This window comes from Leopardus geoffroyi, chromosome B1 (genome assembly GCF_018350155.1).
Source record: "Leopardus geoffroyi isolate Oge1 chromosome B1, O.geoffroyi_Oge1_pat1.0, whole genome shotgun sequence".
NCBI lineage: Eukaryota > Metazoa > Chordata > Mammalia > Carnivora > Felidae > Leopardus > Leopardus geoffroyi.
Window position 1 is genome coordinate 62,722,715 of NC_059327.1, and position 19,112 is coordinate 62,741,826.

Sequence of the window (19,112 nt, forward strand, 5' to 3'; positions counted from 1 at the left end):
CCCTGTGATCTTGAGTCACTTAACCTCTCAGACAATGCCCTCATAGAGAGACAGAGAGAATGGCATTTGCCTCAGAGACTTAAATGAAATCATACATTAAAAGCTCATGGCAGGGGCGCCTGGGTGGCGCAGTCGGTTAAGCGTCCGACTTCAGCCAGGTCACGATCTCACGGTCCGTGAGTTCGAGCCCCACATCAGGCTCTGGGCTGATGGCTCGGAGCCTGGAGCCTGTTTCCAATTCTGTGTCTCCCTCTCTCTCTCTGCCCCTCCCCCGTTCATGCTCTGTCTCTCTCTGTCCCAAAAATAAATAAAAACGTGGAAGAAAAAAAAAAAATTAAAAAAAAAAAAAAAAGCTCATGGCAGAAGTCAGGGTATACATTAAGTGCTCAGTAAGTTAACTAGTATGAAAAGAAAGAATGAGGTGAACCAAGGTGTTTAGCACCATTTCCAACAGTAGATGTCACCCTCCTCCCAAGTACTGAGTCAAAACGTCTGTGCATTCCATGCACATTAGAGAACAGAGGGTAGAGAATAAAATTTCCTACAGATAGCTTATAATTAAACAGCACGATTTCAAGTACAGCCCCCAAATCGCTGTTTGAGAATTAAGAGCTAACATTTTAAACCACGCCCACACAGGAAGGGAAAGGGATAGAAAGAATGAAAAGGGTCATATGGTCTAGGTACAAATTAGAAAACATGGTCTAGCAGAATAGTCTCAGTTCAACTTTCTGAATCCTTATTTGAATCTCTTTATGTTTGCAAAAGAAGGAAAAGAAACTTACCCGAAAATGGCTCCATATTATAAATAACAATTTGATAGAATTATCAACTCTTTGAGTTGAAATCTAGGTATGAGATCAAATCAGCTCTAAAAAGTTTAGTTCTATTCTTCCATCTGCACAGAAAACATACACCTTCAAAACAGAGAAAAGAGCTGTCTCAATATCCTCCATCTTATTAGCTCAATGGAATTGCCTGCAATCATAGCCTTATAAATACATGTTGAAACTGCCAAAGAAGTTCAGCAAATGAAGCACTTAAAAAAGTAGAATTATTCCTTTTATTACAAAACTTACTAATTTAACGATTTCTGTACTTTTCTTTATAAGAATAAAAACTGACAGCTGATACTCAAAACCAGAAACCAGATAATGAGACAAAAAAAATCACATTTATTTCAACAGTTCAAAGTGCAAATACAGCAAGTCAGTCCACAATGTTTCAAGATACAGTTTTAAGTATAATGAAAACTTGATCTACAAAAATGAAAGGGTAATCAGCAGAAATAAAGCTCAATTTTTTTAAAAAATTCAAGTAACCCAAAAACCCTTAGACTAAAATATTCCACTTATGACGATTCAGAAATGCCTTCATTTATGGATACCAGTAGTATTTTGCAATCCAAAAGGACTTCTCAAACAAAGAGAATCACCCCAAACCGGTCAGCTTAGGACAAGAGTGGAGGTTCTTGGTGCGGGCTCTTCCTGATTTGGCGGCCTCGCTCACACTGTCAACTGATGTGGTCCAACCCATGATACTTTGATGTTTAGGCAAATTCTAAAAAATGTGTGAAGTTCAATATGAGGCCAACACCCTGCTAAGAGTTTTTGAAACGGCCCCCATAGATTTAAAAGATTTTATAGACCAATTTTCACTTCAGGACTATGGTGTTATTGGGGGAAAGACATAGATTAATACTTCTTCCATTACTTCGCACCTTTCCGTAAGGTTAGCAACGTGGCCTTTGAAACTTCCTTGTGACAATCGTCCTTCAGTACCTATTTACTTATTTCCACACATACAGAACTTTTATATAGAGTAGAAAAAGTTCCCACTAGGAAGATAATTAAAGGTTGTTAATGTTCCTTGTATCACCTGGCAGCCAAGACACGTTTATTTCTGCTCCGCAGAAGCAATGTTAGCTACTTGCTTCAATTCAGGAAAGTGTAGCTTCAGAAAGGTTTAGATGAGATATTTATTTACTCGGTCTTTTTTCCAACCTTCTTCATCTTTTCATTATAGGCAATAAATTGAGAGTCTGTTCCAAAAATTCTATCCCACCATGTAAATGTTGAAGCATAATTTCCGATGAAGTTCATATGGTGGAAATCATGATGCCGAGAACCAGCATAGAAAGGGATCAGATTTAAAGGGTTGAGAGGAATGTCATAACCACTGAAATAAAAATGATAAAGATTATGAAGGAAATAAATCCACCTCAAATAACTGACATTTTCATTGACAGTCATCTGCCTGTTAACTAATTCGAGTAACATTCCATGTCACCTAAGTCACATTTATTTCCGACATGTTTACAAAGACAAAACCTCACAGAAAAATGGTACATATTCTAGAAACCATTTCAAGAAATTAAAATAAAAACCTTAATAAATCTTTGGAACTTAATTTTATATATCATGGGATCAGAGAGAGGGCTTATAGTAATGAATCTTTAGACACAGCCTTTCAAGAATTATTTTTCTTTTCTGTTTTAGAGGAGCTTTCTCACCACAGTTTGTAATGCCCATAAAAGTATGTGTCCTTTAGGAAAAGTTAAATGAAAGGAGTTACTGGGGACTCCTGGGTGGCTCAGTCAGTTAAGTGTCCAACTTTTGATTTCAGCTCAGGTCACGATCTCACACTTCATGAGATGGAGCCCCGCGTTGGGCTCTGTGCTGACACCACGGAGCCTGCTTGGAATTCTCTGCCTCCCTCTCTCTCAAAAGAAAATAAATAAACAAAAATTCTAAAAAACAAAACATATGTAACAAACAAGGCTAACATGAACCAAGAGGTTACAAGACATATAACCTAACAAAAATGGGCAAAAGATATAAAAGGGTTACTCAAAGAAGACAAAACACATCGACTGATGAGCACACACAGACGCACAGCCTCTCAAGTCCCTGAAGAAATGCAGATCACAATACTGAAAACTCTTCAGTTCTCTTAAGGACAAAGAGTAAAAGACTGTATCTATCCGGCTTGGAAGGTGTTGCGGGAGGGCAAGCATTCTCATATATACTCCTCCTGGGAATGTAAATAGGGACCCTTTTGGAAGGCAGTTGGGCAGTATCAATCAAAATTTTACTTTACTTGACCAAGCAATACATGACTACATTCTAACTGTAAAAATGACAACTGCCAGAGACAGGAATGTAAAAAAAAAAAAAAAAAAGTGTTTATCCAATGATTATGTTCTCATGTTTCCTTTAAATAAAAATAACAAAACTATGGGGCGCCTGGGTGGCGCAGTCGGTTAAGCGTCCGACTTCAGCCAGGTCACGATCTCACGGTCCGTGAGTTTGAGCCCCGCGTCGGGCTCTGGGCTGATGGCTCAGAGCCTGGAGCCTGTTTCCGATTCTGTGTCTCCCTCTCTCTGCCCCTCCCCCGTTCATGCTCTGTCTCTCTCTGTCCCAGAAATAAATAAACGTTGAAAAAAAAAATTTAAAAAAAAAAAAAAAAAAAAAAATAACAAAACTAATGTGTCTTACTAGTCTGCTTAGAAAGATCGGGGCGACCGGGGGACTCAGTCGGTTAAGCATCCGACTTTGGCTCAGGTCATAATCTCGTGGTTTGTGACTTCGAGCCCCACGTCGGGCTCTGTGCTGACCGCTCGGAGCCTGAAGCCTGCTTCAGATTCTGTGTCTCCCCCTCTCTCTGCCCCTCCCATGCTCATGCTCTGTCTCCAAATAATAAATAAACGTTAAAAAAATTTTTTAAAAAGATAATCTTATGACTATGAAAACAAAGATATATTTTGATACCTCATACCTGAATAGAAACCATGGCTCACCTATGGACGTCAATAGTTTCCATCAAACGAATGGTCACCCATGCCCAAAGGAAAATGACATGATCACATAAAAGCATGATTCCAATAAAAAATCCAGTTCCAAGAATCAGAGTTTCCAAGGGATGTGCATATTCAGCTTCCATTCCAAATGGAGCCTAAAATAAATAGGTAAGAATTACTTAATGTGTTGTGACTGTTAATTTTATGTGTCAGCTTAGCTAGGCTACAGTGCCCAACAGTTTGGTCAAATACCAGTCTGGATACTGTTGTGAAAGTACTTTTTTGATGTGACCAACATTTAACTGAGGAGACTTTGAGTAAAGGAGATTACTCTCCATACTGCAAGTGCTCTTTATCCAATCAGTCGAAGACCTTAAAAGCAAAGACTGAGGCTTCTCAAGGAAGAAATGATTCTCAAGACTGAAATACAGATACCCTGCTCAAATTTCCAGCCTGTGGTCTGTCCTACGCATTTCAGACTTGCCAGGCCCCACAATCACATAAGCCAATTCCCTAAAATAAATCTGTGTGTATCTCCTATTGATTTTGTTTCTCTGGAGAACCATGACTAATACATAACATTACATATATTCTAATTTATTTATACATATGGTTTTATAATATTATATTGTTTCTTTATGTAATGACAGTATACCTAGCTGAAGATATATAAACAATAACCGTAATTCTCAATAAAAACATTTTTGTGGGGGCCTGGATGGCTTAGTTGGTTGAGTTCAACTCTTGATTTCAGCTCATGATTTCACGGTTCATGAGTTTGAGCCCCGTGTTGGGCTCTGTGCTGACAGTGCGTAACCTGCTTGGGATTCTCTCTCCCTTTCTCTCTGACCCTCCCCTGTTTGCTCATGAGTGCACACGCGCACTCTCTCTCTCTCTCTCAAAAATAAAGAAAACTTGAAGCAAACATCTTTTTGTTTCTACCAAACATCAAAAGGTCTAAAGATGTCCCTAATAAAATCTTAATAACTGCCTTTAATGGTGTTAGATAAAAACATTAAACAACTTAAACTCTAATTTTGGTTTATGCAGTTGAGTTTGTTCTGCCCAGAAAAGGACACTTGATTTAGCAGACCCTGTATCAGGATCAATGTGGAACACATTGACATAACCAGTTGGACAAAGGTACATGAAAGCAGTTCTGATCAAATCAGTTTTTGTGGAGGCCAGAATGAGGTGGAAATGTGTTAATCAAACAAGTCAGTAATTGTTTCAGAAGTTTAAAGATGAAAGGTTCATTGTTTTGGGATCCAATTTAAATGACTTTAACATCACTATGGCCTCTATTAATCTGCCACATACCAACTGTGATAGGATAGTGCTCTGGCCCCAAAGATGAGTGACTGAACTATTTCATATAACATTTTTCTTGAAAATTTATAGAACTGGTTGTATGTAGGTGCGTGTGTGTGTATTATGGTCTTAACATGTTCATGCCAAATAAAAAGCAATACAAACATCACTGACAGTTTCTTAAAAGCTTGAAGAAAAACATTTTGCCTCTAATAGAAAAAAAAAAAAATTCTAACATACCTGAAACTCATGATGAACTTTATGAATATATTTATATATTCTTTTATGATGTAAGAGCCTATGCAGAAAATAGTGCCAGGTATCTTCAATCACTGCGCAGCCGAAGCATTTTACCAACAGTAGACACCTTTAAGATGAAAATACTGTAATGAGTATACAATAACTTACTTATTAAACAATCTAGATTTTTCCGTGGGATCACTGCTTGAGGAATTACATGAAACCAAATACCCACTAACCACCTGACCTAACTGGATACACTGACCAGCAAACTCTCAGAACTGATAAGTACAACGTGACTATATTATAGCTGGTATTATAATACCTCTGAAGAAGGGGTAAAGAGATCGACACTGTAGCAATTCTAATTCATTTTTTAAAAATGCACATGTATAGGGGTGCCTGGCTGGTTCAGCAGGTAGAACACGTAACTCTTGATCTCAGGGTTGTGAGTTTGAGCTCCACATTGCTCCACTTAAAAAAAAAAAAAAAAAAAAAAAAAATTCACATGTATAAAATCAGAGTTAAACAAAATCCAAAACTTCTAGGAAAGGAATAATACTGATGAAGGACTTGAACTGAGATTATTAAGAGTTAAAATCATCCCTTCTTTTCCACCAAAGAGAGGATCATAAGAGCAAGGGGCAAAAACATTTTATATACAAATGAACACATACACAACGCTTTTATACATTAAACATATATTACAAAGAAGAGAAAAAGTGTACACCTAATAGTGGTATATGTGTATTTGGGTATGTCAGGAGCAAACAGTTGAACACAAATATTATTTGAACACAAATACTTGTGCTCAGATAATATATATGTGTCTATATGGACACAACTTTTATAAATCTCACAATTACTCTCTTCTCTTTTTATTCATTTTGGACTTAAAATGTAACAGAGTTTTTCTTGGTTGAAGCATATGGATCTGTATACAGTCACATAAAGGGTGCTACTAAAACTTCTGATGTAAGAAATCACTTTCCAATAAAATATTACATTAAAATACAGAGAGATAAAAAATGGGAACATTTTAAGTTTCTACTAATGGTTTACTTTTCTACATTGTATCTACTTCTAAAGTTTAGAATAAACATTAACCAAATGAAGAAAGAAGATCAACATTAAGGATATTTTAACTAGATAATAAACCATGACTGAGTATCAAAATCAAATCTTTACATACCATCTTGGCATTCTTTCCCAATCATAAGGAATATTAAAATACTCTGTAAAATAATAAGTTCCACATATCAAAGGAAGCTGGATACAAAAGTGATTAAAGAGAAGTACTTTAAAACATTTCCACTGGTTTTCCCATGTTTCTGGTTTATCCTAGGGAGAAAAATCGTAGTATTTAGTATTGTGTCGGTAATTTGACCTGAAAATCAGAGTGAATTCTAATTATTTCTGTAATGTTTCTATGTGACCTTAATTCTATGTTATTTAATTAATCTTATATTACAGTGACTATGTTGCAATAAGCAAGGGCCAGGAATCACAGCACCCTCCCCTTCTAAATTCTTGACAACTATGGTAATGAGTTAAAATAGGTGAAGAAACTGTTCCCAAACAAACCCAGGAATAAAGGTCACAAACAAACTGATAAAAAAAAAAACACAAAAAAACACCACACTGTGAATCACTCTTCCGTCTTTGCTGCCCACAGAGCCCTCACTTCTGTCAGCAGGAATTTCAGAGAAGACATGTGTTATGCTGAGGCCACAGGCAGGTTCTCCCAGCTGTCATACAGACCGCACTGGAAACCTGGATTACGGAGGTGAAGTGATGCCTCCAGCCATTTAGCGGTACTCAGAAATAAGTGTATTCCCAGAAATAAGTGGATTTTTGTCATATCCAATGACAGAATTATAACTCTCTGAGCTGGAAGAACGTCAGAAATGAGTCCAGTGGTTCCCAAAGAATGGAGAGCTACTGCCCACAGATGACGACATTCAGAGATGAAAGTCAAAATGAGAAAAGTGAGATCAATGTTGTAAAAATGTTCAGAAAACCTCATCAGGATATCGACTTGGTTAGCAAGCCATATAAAAAAATCTAAATTTATTCGATTTAAAGGGCTGCAGTTAGATAAGAAAAGGTGCTTCTGGTTTCATAAAAAGACGGTGATAATATATAATAGTTATTGCTTTGTTTTGCATGTCCTTACTTAAAAATCCAGACAGCTGCCAGTCAAACTTTTTTAACTAAACCATAATATCCCAAGCAAGGAAACTACTGCTCAGCAGTAGAAGCCCAGAGAGGTCTGCTACCTTGCCCAGGATCACACGGGCAGGGACCCGAACTAGGACTAACTAAAATCTAGGTCTCCAGTTCTGGTCTTAAAATTCTCTTTTTTGTTGCTCTTAAAATCCCTTGAGTTATCTTCTCTAACAAAAAAAAGAAAAAGCATTTAATAGATAACCAATCTAGAGAGCCAGCCTCCAATCTCAGGGCCACCATCACTAGCTAACTAGCTCCGAGATGCTCACAACTCTGTTTCCTCAACAATAAAATGAAGGGATTAGACAAGATAATTATTAATTAGCTATCTCTACTCTGAGATTATCTGACCTCCTTACTCCAAACCTCCAGTCTGTGATTGGGGACAAAATAAATTAAAGAGCCTAGCTTGGGCAAATTTTCCCTACAAATTCCATTTAACAGACTTTTAATATCTTAGCCTGAATGTGATACCCTAATTTAGCTGCAGAAATTAACACACAAATCAGTCAACTATAAAATCACATGGTTAAAGTGTACATAAATTAGTTTAAAAGATAATGAACAATGGGGGAGCCGGGGGGGGGGGGGTAATCTGCTTGGAATTCTCTCCCTCCTCTCTCTGGCCCTCCCCTTGCTAGCTCTCTCTCAAAATAAATAAATAAATAAATATTAGAAAAAAAGATAGCAAACAATCAAAAACTCCTACCTAGTGGAACATCAGAGTTTACTGTATTTTACACTTTATATATCACTGCATCCTAATATGAAGGAATATCATTATTAGGACAATCGAATATTTTTAGTATACGCGTCCCTGAGGAAAACTGCTAGAGAACTACGAAGACGTGATGTTCTGTAAATTTCCCTCTCACTAGTGAGCACGCGCACTGACTATCGTAGTCTATTCTGTTTGAAACTGCTCTCCTCACAGCCAGCAACCTTCTTCCTGTGCCCACAAACAAGGGTTTCAGGGCTTTTGCCTTCAAAATGCATAAACCTGTAATTAACTGTACCGATTCTGTTGCTTGTTTTTAAACCCTTTTATCTCATGAGAACTTGTACTGATTTACCAACACAGTTCATTTTGGTATCAAAAAAGCTGAAAGCAGGGATTTTGATGGTGTTGAACCTCAAAGGAAGACAAGACAGCATGAGGCCATATACCCGCCCTTTCCATTTCTGTTTCTAAGTCCACCTGTAACCAACTAGACAATTACTTGTACGGTCTTTTGCCACCTTTTAAAGTCATTCATAAAACACTGACTGAAAAAGGTCTTCTTCTCTCTGGAAAAGTGACCACCCTCTGACCAGTGAGTCAAGTGCGGAGGGCAGAAGGAGGACAGGGACACTTTGGCCTGGCCAGACACACCATGATTCAGCCCTATAAGCAAACAAATCAAGAGGTGACACACTCTAGTCAGAATCATCCCACACATGCATGAAGACAGACATCCAAATTGAACTCTGCCTTTCAAAGCAGGCCCTGTTATAAAAAGCATTTTGGAACTTCTGTCCTTAATTTAGGGTAAGAGAATACTCCCCTTTGGGCATGTCCCTTTTTCCTTCCTCTCCAATCTTTTTGTTCTTCCCTTGGCTTACAGTCTAGTCGCCTGATCGCCTGCAGTATCCCCGGACAGGATCAATGATGGCCTTTGCGTGAGCACTTAAACTCACTGGGAGAGGCAGCGGGGCAAACAGACCCATGGGGGAGAATGTGCACACCGCCTGCACGGGTACTTAGTAAGTGCAAATTAGTCTCCACAAAGAACACTCTCAAATGTTCTACCAAGACCACGTGTCCTTGAGTTTTAGTTTGGCATGACTTTTTAGAAAAGTAAACAGCAAGCATTAGAAACTAGCATGGGGGGGCGCCTGGGTGGCGCAGTCGGTTAAGCGTCCGACTTCAGCCAGGTCACGATCTCGCGGTCCGTGAGTTCGAGCCCCGCGTCAGGCTCTGGGCTGATGGCTCAGAGCCTGGAGCCTGTTTCCGATTCTGTGTCTCCCTCTCTCTCTGCCCCTCCCCCGTTCATGCTCTGTCTCTCTCTGTCCCCAAAAAAATAAAAAATAAATAAAAAAAAAAGAAACTAGCATGGGTTTGCCAAGTGCTGATAAAGCATCTCTAATAAGCTAGTCCAGACTCTTTGCTGGGAACCCTGTCACACTCTAGTTGACACTCTGGTAGAGCTCACCATTTTCCCTGTGATTAAAACTGAAAAGCAGCACTGTGTGTATCTCAACACTTGGTCATGCACGGTGGGATCTCAAGAAATTTAGTGCACTAAAACAAGTATCTAGAAACTAGGGGCCTCAGGACTTCCTCATTTGGGATGACATGAATGCTGCTCAACCACTACCATATTATTTAAGGAAAAAACAAAACGTTTAATAACCCCAATCAAGATCTTAGAATATTAACATACACTTAGCAGCTGAGACATCAGGGGTAGGAGCGAATTGCAAATTATCTACAAATCCCCATAACTTTCCTTTCCAGCTAGTTTAAGAGATTAAAATTTCTAAGCCCAAATTAGACATCTAATGAAAAGTATAATTTAACAAATTATTCTTGAAACATTAGCAATAACAATCTAGGGCTGTGCCGTCCAATATGGTAGAACTAGAAATGTGTGGTTATTGAACATTTTAAATATGGCTAGTCTAAACTGAGATGGGCTAAAATTAATGTAAAATACACAATTGATTTCAAAGTCTTATTGTGAGAATAAGAACATAAAATATCTCATTAAGTACTTTTATATTGATTACTTAAGATGATAATAGTTTAGATTTATTGTATTAAATGAAGCATAATACTAAAATTAATTCCCCTATTTCTTTATACTTTTTTATGTATTCTATCAGAAAATATAAAATTATGGGGGCGCCTGGGTGGTGCAGTCGGTTAAGCGTCCGACTTCAGCCAGGTCACGATCTCGCGGTCCGTGAGTTCGAGCCCCGCGTCGGGCTCTGGGCTGATGGCTCAGAGCCTGGAGCCTGTTTCCGATTCTGTGTCTCCCTCTCTCTCTGCCCCTCCCCCATTCATGCTCTGTCTCTCTCTGTCCCAAAAATAAATAAATAAACGTTGAAAAAAAATTTTTTTTAAAAATAAAAAAATAATAAAAAAAAAAGAAAATATAAAATTATGCATGTTCCTTCACTGAATTTCCATCGGACAGCCGTGATCTAGATTCTCTCAAAACAAAGTTATATTTACTTTTAAAACATTCCACATCAATGATAACATTCCATTGTAAGTCCATCACACTCACCTTCTGAATTTTGTACTTTTTCATGTAAGGTATAAATTGAAACAAAAATCCAGGTAAACAGAACAAGAAATAAAGCGCCTCATGAACTATCAAAGATCCCCATGTTGCAATCTGGAATTTCGTGTAATTATTCAACATATAGTTCCAAGCATTTTTAAATGGTTCTTGTAGAGGGTTCTCAGGTAACAGTGAATCTACATACTCCACAGCCAAGGATGCCGAACTAAAGATGCTGATACTTTCATTTGTTGCCATTTTTCGAATCTCTGCAGAAAGCCTTAGAATTCTGTAAAAATAGACAAATAAATAAATACATAAAACAGTGAAATTCCAGCAAAATGATTTTTAAAATTCATCTTCTGATAATTTTTAAACAAAAAATACTAAATAAGTACCAATTCTCAGATCCTAAACATGTGATTAAAAAAAAAAAAGTCAACTACTAGATGTCATCACCGTGTCTATTTGAGGACACTGATTTAAAAGCCACACGTTAAGTTTCAAGAGCAGGATCTAAAAGAACACTGGACAAAGAATTTCAGACTATATTTATTGATTTTTTTTCAATATATGAAATTTATTGCCAAATTGGTTTCCATACAACACCCAGTGCTTATCCCAAAAGGTGCCCTCCTCAATACCCATCACCCACACCCCCCTCCCTCCCACCCACCATCAACCCTCAGTTTGTTCTCAGTTTTTAAGAGTCTCTTATGCTTTGGCTGTCTCCCACTCTAACCTCTTTTTTTTTTTTCCTTCCCCTCCCCCATGGGTTTCTGTTAAGTTTCTCAGGATCCACATAAGAGTGAAACCATATGGTATCTGTCTTTCTCTGTACGGCTTATTTCACTTAGCATCACACTCTCCAGTTCCATCCACGTTGCTACAAAGGGCCATATTTCATTCTTTCTCATTGCCATGTAGTATTCCATTGTGTATATAAACCACAATTTCTTTATCCATTCATCAGTTGATGGACATTTAGGCTTTTTCCACAATTTGGCTATTGTTGAGAGTGCTGCTATAAACATTGGGGTACAAGTGCCCTATGCATCAGTACTCCTGTATCCCTTGGGTAAATTCTTAGCAGTGCTATTGCTGGGTCATAGGGTAGGTCTATTTTTAATTTTCTGAGGAACCTCCACACTGTTTTCCAGAGTGGCTGCACCAGTTTGCATTCCCACCAATAGCGTAAGAGGGTTCCCGTTTCTCCACATCCTCTCCAGCATCTATAGTCTCCTGTTTTGTTCATTTTGGCCACTCTGACTGGCGTGAGGTGATATCTGAGTGTGGTTTTGATTTGTATTTCCCTGATAAGGAGCGACGTTGAGCATCTTTTCATGTGCCTATTGGCCATCCGGATGTCAGACTATCTTTAAAGAGACTTTTCAGTGTGGTCTCCTTGGAAAAACTTGTAATTTCAATTAGCAATAATGGAGTTTGAGTGTCACTTAAAACCAAAAAAAAAAAAAAAAAAAACAAGAAAACATCTGCCAAATAAGACTACATAAAAATTAAATACTTCTGACTGGGGAATAAATAATTATAAGTAAAGTCAAAGATCAAATGACAAACTGGAAAAAATATTTCCAACACTCATGACAAAAGACTGCCAAGTGTGCTTTAAAGAAAGACTAAAAACCCAACAGAAAAATGACAAAAGACATTCCCAAGGAGTTCATGGAAAAATAAATATAATACAAATGTTCACTAAACAAATATGTAGCTCAGTTCCACTCAAAGAAATACATCCTAAACCAAAAATCTTTAAAAGTTTCATGGTGCTCAGGACCCAGTATTGGTAACACACTTTGGGGAAACAGGCATCATTATACATTGCTAAAGCAAGGATTAGTATGTCTGAGGAAAAATTCACAATATTTGTCACAATTAAAAATAAATACACCCTTTGATCCAGCAATTTTCTTACTCAGGTACAAAGACAGTGACACTAAGACTGAAGGAAGCATTGCTTATAGCAGCCAAAACAAAGAAAAAAGAAAAACAACATAAATAAGTCCATCAACAAGAAAGGAGTTAAATAAACCCTAAGTCCTTTCACAGGCAATTATACAGCCACTTAAAAGAACAAGGAAAATCTGTATGTTCTTCATAGAAGGATGTCTAAGATACAATGTTAAATGAAACAGCAAGTTGCAGAATAATACCCATAAACAAGAGCCCCCCACTTTGTTTCTGTGAAAACGTTATATATTTATCTGTGTGCATGCACACGTACACACACACACACACACACACACATACACACACACGATGTATGGAAGGATATCCAGGAAACAATTGAGAGTGGTGACCTTTAGAGGAAGAGATCAAGAGGAAAAGATGCACACTCTTGTCCATGTGCACACACGGGATGAGGGGCGGTGAGGCAGAAGGAGAAAAATTCTACTTTCCATTTTATACCTTTTTGCAATTATAATTTTCTCATGAATATACTTTACCTATATAATAAATAAGCATAACGGGTCACGAAATCAAAAAAGAAAAACTTACAAAGAACGTTACTTTCCTTAAAATGTTCCCTGTTGTTCCTAATGTGCAAATTATGAAGGACAACTTTAAAGACAAATTGTTTAAAGCCTCAGAAGCATTCTTTTTTTTTTTTTTTAATGTTTATTTATTTTTGAAGCAGAAAGAGAAAGACAGTGTGAGCAGAGAGAATCCGAAGCAGCTCCAGGCTCTGAGCTGCCAGCACAGAGCCCGACACGGAGCTAGAACATGAACGGTGAGATCATCACCTGAGCCGAAGTCGGACGCTTAACCCACTGAGTCACCCAGGCGCCCCAGAAGCACTCTTAATAGTGCTCAAAATGCCCCACTCCCAATGCTGACCTCTCACTGTGCCTCAAAGAGGATACTGGGGAGCTCAGTCAACTTTCTCAGGTCTCTGAATTCACTTTGTATCCTTAGTTCTTTTGTCCTACTCATTCTCAAATGGCTTATACTCTGGGACTACAGTTACATCCTGGCCATTCCAACCTCAAAATTTCTCTTTTCTCACTCACCCTCTCTGGGAGTGACTAGTGTTTTGTTCCCTTCTTACCTTAAGAACTAGTCTGTCACTTATCCTTTCTTACTTTTCATCTTGCCCTGTTCACTGAGTCCATTCCTTCAAGTTTAGAAAACATACTCATGTCTTCATACTCGTACTTTCACAAGAAAGCCTTCCTTTCTTGTGAAAAGTCTTCCTAACCTGTATCCCCCACTTCCCCAAGCCACTGTCCCACTTTTCTTCTTTGAACCAACCTCTTTTTTCTCTAGGGAGAAATCAACAAAAAGCCTCTCCCTGCTCTGTTCGCATCCAAACACGTCACTCAACCACTTGCCATCTAGCTCCCATTCACGCCAAGGTGTCTTCAGTCTCCTAACTCACAAGATAAAAGTCATTCCAATCCTAATTTTTCATGAGATCATCACCATTTGACAATGCTTAACCAACATCACTTAGTAGCTGTGTGACGTTAAGCAAGTTATAGAACCTCTCTGAACCTCAGTTTTATCATCTGCAAAATGTACAGAATAGTAACTAGAAGGTGGGATCTTTTCATAATGTATGTGTATGTTTATATATATATATGATATGTATATCATATATATATCTATCTCATTTATATATATATATCTCATGTGAGATATATATAGAGAGATACACATATCACTACAATGTACACCTTAAATATCTTACCTGTCAATTATACCTCAATAAAGCTGAAAAAAGAAAAATAGTTTTAATGAGTCCAAGACATAATACACGTGAAGTACTTAACTTAGGACCTGACACACAGTAGCTAAGCTAACAATAATTGAGCACTTCCTATATGCCAGGAACTGTGTTCTAAGAGCGCTACATGCTCTCTCTACATTAAAGACTTTAATCCTTCACAAAGCAGGTGATTTTATTATTTCCATCTTATAAATGAAAAACTGAGGCTTAGAAAGAGTAATCAACTTTTTTTTAATGTTTATTTATTTTTGAGACATAGAGAGCATGGGGTGGGGGGGGGGGGGGCAAAGAAAGAGGGAGACACAGAATCTGAAACAGGCTCCAGGCTCTGAAAGGTCAGCACAGAACCCAATGCGAGGCTCGAACCCACAAACCGTGAGATCCTGACCTGAACCGAAGTTGGACATTCAACCAACTGAGCCACCCAGGTGCCCTAGAGTGAGCAACTTTCTTAACCCAAGTTACAAAAATACTAAGTGGGGGAGACTATGCTCTCATCCACTATGGTCTATTGTAATCATCAATAATAAAGCACACAACAGGGGAGCCTGGGTGGCTCAGTCGGTTAAGTGTCCGACTTCAGCTCAGGTCATGATTTCAGTTGGTGGGTTGGAGCCCCGCGTCGGGTTCTGTGCTGACAGCTCGGAGCCTGGAGCCTGGAGCCTGTTTCGGATTCTGTGTCTCCCTCTCTCGCTGCCCCTCCCCTGTTCATGCTCTCTCTCTGTCTCAAAAATAAATAAACGTTAAAAAAAATTAAAAAAAATAAACAAAAATAAACATTAAAAAAAAATTTGCTAAAAAGAAATTATCTATAGTATCTATAGTCTTTCTGTCCCTAGCCCTTTCTCCTAAACTCCAGGTTCTGATTATCCAAAACTCTACCTGCCATCTTCAATTACACAGTTCAGAGTCCCATCAAACTCAACATGCCCCAAAATTCAGCCAGCTGCTCCCTGTAACCCTGCCCAAATATTCTATCTTCCTTAACCTCTAATTTGGTGAACTGCACCATCATCTACTTAGTCATCTCTGAAAGAATGTTCCCGGTCTCTCCTCTGCTGGCTAGGTCAAGCCTTCAAACTTACCCCCAATTTAGAGACTTGGTGTAATTCAGGGGTTTACTCTCCCAACACAAGAAAGGAGAGTGGATACATCTTTGCCAAATGAACAAAACCAAAAAACAAGGAATTAAATTTAAGGAGAGGGGAGGGGAAATAAAGAGTTTTCTTTTCCCTTTTTTTATCCTTGTGGAACCTGATTGGAAGCCTGCTCCATTCTCAGGAAGAAAAAAAAAAATGAGTTATCTGTGTATTCTCTGAGAAACTCTGAAGTTTGGCAGAGCACGGTCGGCTGAGCACGGTCCGTCCTTTGGCCCATATACCTTGGCTGAGCCCGGACTGCAGCAAACAGTTCCCTCATTGGCTGGCGTTGCCCAATCTCTTAGCTTGCCCTCCTTAAACACTACCTTTAAGGTACAACGGCAGGGTCTAGCTAAACAGCAGAGTTAACCCCCTTCTTTAAAAAAGATGTCAAGGGAATGCATCCCTGAAAGATAAAAACCAAGGCCCTGAGCGAGGCGAAACAGGCCCTGCCAGGCCTTCACTCTTCACCTCTCTTATCTCCCACCTTCCCGCTGTATTCTCACACTTCACGTGTAACGGGCACAACACTCCCTTGTCGGTAACTTCCGCCATCCAACTCCTATTCATCCTTCAGTGACCTCCTCTCAGACTCCCTTCCCAACCCCACTACCTCCACTACACATACGCAAGAGACCTTATCTCCCCAGTAGTGCTTCTGCTTTTGCAAAACTTTCATCACTCCTTCACCCTGTGAAGTATCTAATATATCCCGTCTTCGGATGACTGTAGACTTTTAAAGGGCAAGAACCATGCCCCAGCCTAAATTCATCATTTGAGATTTCACACGGCTTTCACCTGTTCCCCTTGCCTTCCGTCCTCACAGCGGGCGCTGGCGCCCTGCGAGCGCGCATCCACGGCCGACCCCGCTCCCCTCAATACCACGGAGCAGCTGGCCGGAGCCCGCCCGCTCCCCCTTCCTGGCCTACCAGTCTCACCTGGACGACCGCGCGGGAACTGCGGGCCACCGTCACCCAGACTCCACCAGGTGCTGCACCTTCGGAACCTGCCTTTCCGGCTCGAGGGTGGAGCTAAGAGCCCGAGGCGGCTTCTTTTGCTGTTATTGGCTTGCGAGGGCTCCCAACCCTCCTTCTCCGCGCTGTGATTGGTCCTTGCAGTAGGCGGACTCGTGTGACTCGCGTGAACAAATCCCTGGCGGTCCCAGCCATTGGCTCTGCGAATGGAGTGAGGATAGTGAGACCGAGGCTTCTAGCCAGTAGCCAGCGCCGCAGCGCGCCTGGAGGCGGGGAAGCGCGAGGACGCGTGACGGCGTGAGGGGGCGGACACTACCACCACGAGGGAGCCGCCGCAAGGAGTTGCCTTGGCAACCGCGGTTCTTGAGGAGTTGCTGCCGGCGCCCGCGCAGTCCCTGGAAGAGGGTACCAGGCCGCCCTCCGCGCGACTTTAAGGTGTGACTTGTGTAGCAGTCACTTGGCAAAAACCTGGGAAGAAAAAGTGTAAATGAGTTTTAAGATCTGTTTTGACGGTTTCTTTACAGACAGCCTTGCCTCCCTCTGCTCTACCTTGGATCTAGATCATTCTTCTTCCTTGTTTCCCCAGCCCCAGTGTCCCTTAATAACCCCCTATATATGGACGATGGAGAATTTCAAACGCAATATATCTCCTGTGATCATCTAAAGAGTTATGATTACCCCCATTTTCAGATGAGAAAACACGAAGCTCAGAAAAGTTTAGCAAATGGTTTGACTTGGCAGACGGCTGCTCCCTGGGGTGTTTAGGCGTCAATCTAGCCCATAGGCCGTGACCTGAGAACGCCCATGTGGTGTACGTGGTGTAATCCAGGTGTGGGACAGACTGGGGCAGAGAGCTTGATGCGCTTACAACTTTTCGGGAGCCCTAGCCTCGTCTCTGCCATGTGCCAACAGTAAAATACTTGTGTACGAGGCAATAATAGTCGTGTGTACAGATGGTGTAATAGTATACGAATTTAAACAGGGCCTTCTAAAAATTCGCACAAAGGCACCATTTGGGCTAGGTGAAGGCACTTGCTATTCAGTAGTTTCTGGAAACAGGATGCCTTTGTTTCTCTCAGGGCTATGCTCAAACTGGTTCTTCTGCCTTAAGTACTCAGCCATCTCTTCCCTTACCCATCACCCATCAACTCAGGCACTATCAGCTTGAGGAAGTCCCCTTTTGGTGGATGTCTCTCGATAAGTTCGGTGACTCTCTCGTCTAACTGTCCCATGTCTGACAACCACATTCTCTGTAAAGTATCAGGACAGCGAGGTCAAATCAAATGAAAAGCAAATGGATCTGCCCTTTTCGTGGTCAGAACCCTGTAGGACGCCTGTGCAGGCAGGTGAATGGTGTCCTGGAATGGATGCTGTGGTGCACCACCCAAATCCCCCTCTTCAGGACTGAAGCAGGCATTTAGCTTCTGAGTGTTGGCAAAGACAGCCACCTCTCCCCACTGGCACACCCCCTTTCCATGGGACCGGAGTCCAGTGACTGGATGATGCCGCAGTACAAAAGCGCAGCCCCTCATCCTAATTTAGGACTACTTTGCTTGTCCAGCCCAGCTCCAGAGATCCCCCCTCTTATTGGCTGAGGTTACCAGGCTTCCTCAATTAGCAGTGTGCTCTTGGGTAACTTCTCAAAGTCTTATCTAGTACATCTGTAAAATGAGTATTGTAATAATACCTACATCTCATTTGCACAAGTATCTGGAATACAGTAAGTGTTCAGTAACGTGCTTACTGACCATTTCAGATCATATCTACCATAGTAGATACATTTTCTAAATCAGAGCAGGTGTATGTATTGGAGGGGCCAAATTACTATTTTAAATCTTGGACATTTAGGGTTGAAAGAAAATACAGATATGGCAGCCAACTCAGTTATTTCCCTACAATGAAGAAATGGGACGTTCAGAGAAGAGCATCGAAGGCGGTAATTTATCGAGGGTCCTCTGTATTTCAAGCTTATTATAACACACATCATTTCTTTCAAATCCCACAATAACCTTGTGACACAGGCACTATTGTTGCCATTTTAGAGAAGACAAAATAACAGAGGTTAAGTAATGTGTTCAAAGTCACAGCAAGCAGCTGTTGGAGAGGGATATAAATTTAGAGCCACCTTCTGATTCTTATGCCCATGGGTTTTCCAGTACACATCTTTTTCTTCTTTAGAGTCATGAGGCCAGGGTTGGAACCCCAGTCTTGATTCAAAGTGTGATTCCACTCTCCCCTGTAACCTCCTCTTCCAACTGAGGCACTGGCAGCCATACAAGCCAATAGGAGGCCAATTTGCTCAAGATCAAACTGAAACAAGAGGCAGGCATAGCACATCAATGTGTATTATGCTACCCTTGTCTCTAATAAAATAAGTCTCATAACTCGGGGTGCCTGGGTGGC

The 19,112-nt window shown here is 40.2% G+C and overlaps 1 protein-coding gene across 2 annotated transcripts; it reads right to left on the minus strand.

Annotated features, from left to right (window-relative positions):
- Positions 1-1,157: 1,157 nt before the first annotated feature.
- MSMO1 (methylsterol monooxygenase 1) lies at positions 1,158-16,818 on the minus strand. 2 transcript variants are annotated; one of them, XM_045463772.1, is made up of 6 exons: positions 16,674-16,818; positions 10,852-11,137; positions 6,543-6,691; positions 5,351-5,477; positions 3,800-3,954; positions 1,158-2,178 (listed from the first exon to the last, which is right to left on the minus strand). In XM_045463772.1, exons 2-6 carry the CDS (start codon positions 11,104-11,106, stop codon positions 1,983-1,985), a joined length of 882 nt encoding a protein of 293 aa, XP_045319728.1. In that variant the 5' UTR covers positions 11,107-11,137; positions 16,674-16,818; the 3' UTR covers positions 1,158-1,982. The 2 variants fall into 2 exon arrangements, with proteins under 2 accessions (XP_045319728.1, XP_045319734.1); XM_045463778.1 differs by lacking the exon at positions 16,674-16,818 and adding an exon at positions 14,558-14,583.
- Between the last annotated feature and the right edge of the window lie 2,294 nt (positions 16,819-19,112).